We start from the raw sequence: 6,000 nt of genomic DNA, 5'->3' as shown, positions 1-6,000 counted from the left end.
CATGCTATGTCTTCAGCAGCTAATGCTGGCAGCTTGACGCTTGAGGGCACATCCAATTAGATAGATATATTATCATTGAACGAAGAATCTCCTTGATGACAACCTTCGTTGACATGGCTGAAGGGGTAACCCAAAATGTGTGTGCGTAGCTACAGATTCGCTATCAAACCATTCTGCATCAAACGAAATTATTTTTTAGGACTCTTCCGGTGGCTCTACAAAGTTGAGACGTCAGAATAAAAATGTGAATTTCCTTCCCAGCATTAACATCAAGTTTTGAATGTGGCTCAGCAGCCAGCACTAACACTAGCTGCCACAAAATCACTACTAGTCTGATTTCAATAAAAACATCTGCACTATATCATGTCTATTCCATTTGAATTTAATAAGTTAGATTCAACAAACACGACACAAAGAAACATAAAAAGATCGAATACAAATTCTTGGATCTATTGGAGATATACGATGCTCCAGCTCCATTGATGCATGCTTCCATTGCATTTTCCCCCCTACCAAACATACTTGATTTTGTGAGAACTCATCCAAACAAAAGGGATATCAGAAGTTCCATTCTGTCAATGGCGCTTACAAGTGGGCCATTTCAAAATCAAAAATCAATCTGTGTTTCACTTGGAAGGGCAAACATCAAGCAGCTGGAACCTTTTTCCCATCTTCAATGAAGTAAATGGCGGTTTCAGGAACCTGAAAGGAAAAACAGTGGAATGTAAACCAGTTAAGCATGAAAGAGAGATACAAAACAGAATTTATAAGGCAATTTAAAGTTTAAACAGATTGTTTTTAAGAACACAGTGAAGTTCTACTGTGAAAACAGAAACCCATTATTCATAAGTGAGGCACACGCAGTAAACTTCTACTAACAATTGACAAACGATATTCATATTCAAAGCACACAAGAAGCTTTCAAACCAGCCAAAGCCATGGGCATTAGTTATGCAACTTTTGATTTTGTAAATTTCAAACATCACTTTTGTTCATACAAATATAAATATCGCTAAAATTGTTCGAATGAATAGCAATCACATAACATGAACATGATCTTATTGTATAAATATCCAATAAAGAATAATAGGCAATTTTTCACGTGAGTAAATGTAACACATGCTACACATAACATAATTACTATAGCATAATTTATGAATCAAAAGGTAGCAGAACCATTATAGGAGCAAAAGGAAACTCTTGCCAAGTCTGTAATCTTTGTACAGACTAGCATGAATCTTTCCCTAAGAGAATTGGACATTTGTAATCTTTCTTCAGCATCATCATCACACTATAACTAAGTTGGCAAAAGCAAAGATTATCACATGTAACTCAAGAGCGAGAAAATAAACTTTCAAGACAACGCAGAACTTAAGAGTGAATTCTCCACTTGCATGTGTATAAACTTTCATCATCATCAAACTATTCAGGATTGGCTCTGAAAGCCATAGTTTTGAATGTCTTGAGGTTTCAAAATAAAAGTCTTTCAAAATTAACTAAACACCCACAAATCAGCTTTTGACTCAAAACTTGCTTTTTGGCAAAAAAAAATAAATTAAATCTTTGGTCGACTGAATTTGGACTTGTTTGTTATTCGTAATTCAAAAACATGCTGCTGTCTAAAAGAAGAATGACAACTAAGAAGGATGTAAGGAAGGAGATAAGGAGAAGGTGGAAAATGGTTGCTAGAAGAAATTACATCAGGCCACGTCTCTGTGATAAATTCCACGATATCATAAGCTATGTCTCCTTGAACATCAATCTGTTCCTTCTCTGTTGGACCCTGAAATGAACAAGGATTTATCATTCAGAGGAACAAAAGGTGATGAATTTGGTTAATCATAGGAGGCATTTGGTGCACCTTAACAACAGATGCTCCAGTAGCAAACTTCTTCCCAAGCTTTTTGGAAGCATCACTCAATTTAATACCTGAACATAAATATTTCATCATAAGAGATACAACTAGTAACTTCAGCAATTAGTAATCAACGCAAAAAACCACAAGATAATGATTTGAAGTCAACAAAGCATCAGGCTTACCAAATAGGTCCAATCCTTTAATAATGGTGATACTTTTGCGCTTGTTGCGAACAACCTTCTCAATTACAACTTCTTGTCTTACCTATACGGAATAATGCAAAGTGAAATAAAAATTCCATTCAGTAATGCCAGATCATTATAATTTTAGTTAAAAATTAAATCCAGCACAAAATCATCTCATGAACTAAAAGGCCAATAGTCACTAATATTTTTCCTCAATGAGACAAAAACCATCCAACAAACATGTTCTATAAGCACTTCGCTCTTACAGTTTCACTTCATCCACAAATCTTTGCCATCATATAACAAAAAGCAAACCTCTAATGCAAGCCATTTTGGGATTCCAAGTTACAGAAGAGGTGAAAAATACATGATTAAATGCAATAAAGCAAATTGAGCATCATAAGTTACAGAGGAAGCCACAATCTCATTTCTGAAACGGAAGCATGTCGATGATGGTTGCTAGTTAACTTACCAAAACAATTTAATTTTATGAATTAAAATTTCACATGCGTTTGGCCAATCTTAAATGCAATGCTATCAAAGAATGAAAAGCTTCCAAGACACACAAAAAAGTCCTTACTTTCTTCTTGATTTTGCCACCTGGAAGCCTTTTCACTTCTTCTTGCTTAGATGATGATGTCTCTCCTGAAACCAAAAGGCAATGAACAAAAAGATAAAATTTTGGAGAACAAAAGTAATCATGCCCCGTGTAATGTTTCTCGACACAAACACCCATTAAAATCTCATACTGGGTAAGGGTACAAAACAAAAGTTACCAGAGTGAACAGAAGAAGCTGACCCATCAGCACCAATTGAGGAAATTCCAACTGAGTGCAGTTGCTCCGAAACCCTCCCAGCCTCCTTTTCGTCAGCCTCTGCCAACCCAAATGAAAAGATCAATTCTTTGCGTCTTAAAATCAGTCATTACAGCAGGAAACAAGGGGTTTTCGAGATTGAAATAAATAAATAAAAGTTCATACCTTTAAGGAGATCAGGGTAGAGTTCAGGGGCGTTTTTGATGAGCCAAGGCTTGCATTTCTCGAAATCAGACCCGAATTCACAATACTCTGCAGGGAGAGAGCATGTTGGGCAGTATAACACTTGCACTGGATCAGGTTTCTCTGCCATGGAACTCTGGGAGTTTTGATAGGGGTGATCGGGATTAATTTAAGTACTATGAAATATTATTTGATGCCCAGACCAGAGGGGAGGAAGAGAACCTGATTCTTAATGACACATCTAAATTCTTAAAGTTTTTATATTGCTTTTTTTCTTCTTCTTAATGTTTAGCACTATTTTTACATAAAATATCAAGGAACCCTAACATACTAATTAATTTTATATATTTGCTAGGTCTAATAAAAGTTGAAGACAAAAGCAGTAAATTATAAACAATTAATAAAGCTAAACCTGATTATTTTTGTATTTTAAAAATATTTTTAAAAAAATTAAAAAAAAATTATTTTTTATTTTAAATTAATTTATTTTTTATTTTTTTAGATTATTTTAATATGTTGATATCAAAAAAAAAATTAAAAAAAATATTATTTTAATATATTTTCATGTAATAAATACTTTAAAAAAAATCAAAATCACACTCCCAAATACACTATATCATCAAATCTAACCAATAATTTAAAAAAAAGTAGTTAAAAATATAATACTTAATGAAAAGTAAGAATTAGAATAAATATAGAAACAAAATATATTTATAATCAATTGAAAGGAATAAAAAAAAAATGAAATTAATTTAAAATAATAAAACAACTCAATCATTCACTTAAAAATGAGTTGCTGTCCCTTTTTTTAATTTGATAATTCATCTGAGATCCTGGTAATCATAATCGTAAATTTCATAAATATAATCTCATTTTCTTTTCATTCATCAAGCCTTAAGAGATACTTGCCTATCTAGCATGTTATATTTTTTCCATTAAAGTAAAATAATATATTATCTTAATTTTTAATTGGATTTTTCCATGTGTTTTGATTAATTATTTTAGAAATCAAAAGGTCGCCACTTGAACATTAACCACATTTATTTTTATATTAATTGAATTTAGTTTTTCTAATTAACATTCTACATGAGCTTTTACTTTTATAATGAAATTATTAAGTGTTGAACGAAATTAATTTAAGAAATAGAAGAATTAAGGGATGTTATTTTTCCATATCGTTTTATAAAGTGATAGTTTTCATTATGATGTCGTTTTATAAAGTTATAGTCATAGGTTCCGGATTTTGACCAGGTCACCGGATCGTCCAGGTCAATTTTTTTTAAAATCAAAACGATGTCGTTTTAGTAAAAATAAAAAAAAACAAAAGTCAACAGGTTGCAACTAGATTTTTGACTGATCTTGCCGGGTCAACCCGTTGGGTCACACTAAGTTTTTCTTTTCTCTATTTTTTCTTTAACTCAACCCGATTCTTACCCCGGTCAACTTTCCAAACTGGCCGGATTTCAAAACTATTTATAAAACTTTTGGGATATATCTCATTAGTAACTTTACTTCTCTCTCTTTTACCTTTCAACCTTACTCTCTGTAACCCTTCAAATAAATTATGCATTTTGAGTTTTATTTTGTCTTTAATTTTGAATAAGGGGGAAAAAAAAAGGCAAGTGAAAGGAATCAAACGTAACTCAAATAAGTAGAGCACCCGTATTTGTAGCACGGGACAAACACTAGTTCTTAATTAATAATTAATAATTATTTTTTTTATCTTTATGAATCACAATTATAAAGTAAAGTTAAAAACTTAGATTTTTTTTTTGGAGTGTGAATATAACATTATAAAACTAAGAGGAAAATAGTAATTTAAAAACATTTTTGTAATTTAAAAGCTATAATATAGTAAAGAAAAATAAATGTTAGATAATTAGGTTTGGTTTGACAAAGTTTACAATAATTATATAAATTAAGAAATTAAGAAATATAGGGAAAATACCGGGTCAAATAATAACACAAGTAAACTTTGTTAGAATATTTTTATAAGAAAATTTATTAAGGAGTTGTTATAAAAAAATATAATGTTTTTTTAGTTTTTTTTAATTTTCTTTTAATTGCATGACTAAACTTTATATATTGTTTTAATTGCCCTTTAATTGCATGCAATACAAAACATTATATGCTTAAAAACACACATAATTGTGACCCTCAACCACTCATCTCGCCCAAGCCACAATGGACTAGCACTTTTCCCTCCATTGTTGATCGTGGAAGTAACCAATACGAAGAAGAAAAATTATAAGGCAATAGACATAAAACAAAATAGTAAAAAAAGGAAAGAAGAAAAAGAAACAAAAGATCGATGTTTGATGTGCCTCAATGTCCTTTCTTAGAGAACATATAGGAGCATTGTCGACAGGAAAAGAAAGAGGCGAAGGAGCCACTTTAGATCCGTCAATTTTAGCTTTTTAATTAGTGATAGCACATGGTACACGCGCCACCACTATTCTAACAGTCTTTTTAACTTGATTTTAGTTAATTTTTGTACATGCTAAACATATCAAAAGGTCGATTAATAAACTCATAATATATTTTGGACAAATTGCTATAACATTGTGAATTTTAGAACAAAATGATTATTGTTGTGTATATTTTTGGACTGCTTGGATATTATTTGATTTGAATTCATGTGTTTTTTGTTCGATAATTTGTGTTGAATTGCGAGTTTATTTTTAGGGTTGTTGTCTAATTGAATACTAAATATTGATTCGTGATTTAGGGTTGAGTTTATATTGATTTGAACATTAAATCTTGATCTATGGGTTGTGCTTGGATTGATGTTGATTTATTTGAATTAGCCTGAATTTTGAATTGAATTTTGAATATAAGTTTATGAAATTAGTAAGACTTGTGTGAATGTTTGGCATTGTGTTGGTTTTAAGTTGATGAACAATAATTTGTCTTAAATTGAGAAGAATCAATCCCCTTATTCAGACTTTAAAACCAATTA

General features: G+C 31.1%; 1 protein-coding gene across 1 annotated transcript; it reads right to left on the bottom strand.

Moving 5' to 3' along the window:
- Positions 1 to 352: 352 nt before the first annotated feature.
- Positions 353 to 3,295, bottom strand: LOC133673980 (translation machinery-associated protein 22-like). The gene is made up of 7 exons (XM_062094933.1): positions 3,024 to 3,295; positions 2,820 to 2,918; positions 2,624 to 2,688; positions 2,041 to 2,122; positions 1,862 to 1,929; positions 1,700 to 1,783; positions 353 to 702 (listed from the first exon to the last, which is right to left on the bottom strand). The coding sequence occupies exons 1-7, from the start codon at positions 3,169 to 3,171 to the stop codon at positions 646 to 648; spliced, it is 603 nt and encodes a 200-aa protein (XP_061950917.1). The 5' UTR covers positions 3,172 to 3,295; the 3' UTR covers positions 353 to 645.
- Positions 3,296 to 6,000: the final 2,705 nt, after the last annotated feature.

Source organism: Populus nigra, chromosome 15 (genome assembly GCF_951802175.1).
Source record: "Populus nigra chromosome 15, ddPopNigr1.1, whole genome shotgun sequence".
Lineage (NCBI taxonomy): Eukaryota > Viridiplantae > Streptophyta > Magnoliopsida > Malpighiales > Salicaceae > Populus > Populus nigra.
Note: the sequence above shows the minus strand (reverse complement) of the source record. Positions and strands in the feature narration are given on the sequence as shown.

What these genes read in the sequence shown, in the direction of transcription:
- LOC133673980 (XM_062094933.1), bottom strand. Translation starts at nt 3,171, where the DNA reads ATGGCAGAGAAACCTGATCCAGTGCAAGTGTTATACTGCCCAACATGC. An exon ending in GTGGCAAAATCAAGAAGAAA is followed by an intron (nt 2,123 to 2,623) that starts GTAAGGACTTTT and finishes TATTCCGTATAG; the next exon opens with GTAAGACAAGAAGTTGTAAT. An exon ending in TAAAGGATTGGACCTATTTG is followed by an intron (nt 1,930 to 2,040) that starts GTAAGCCTGATG and finishes ATTTATGTTCAG; the next exon opens with GTATTAAATTGAGTGATGCT.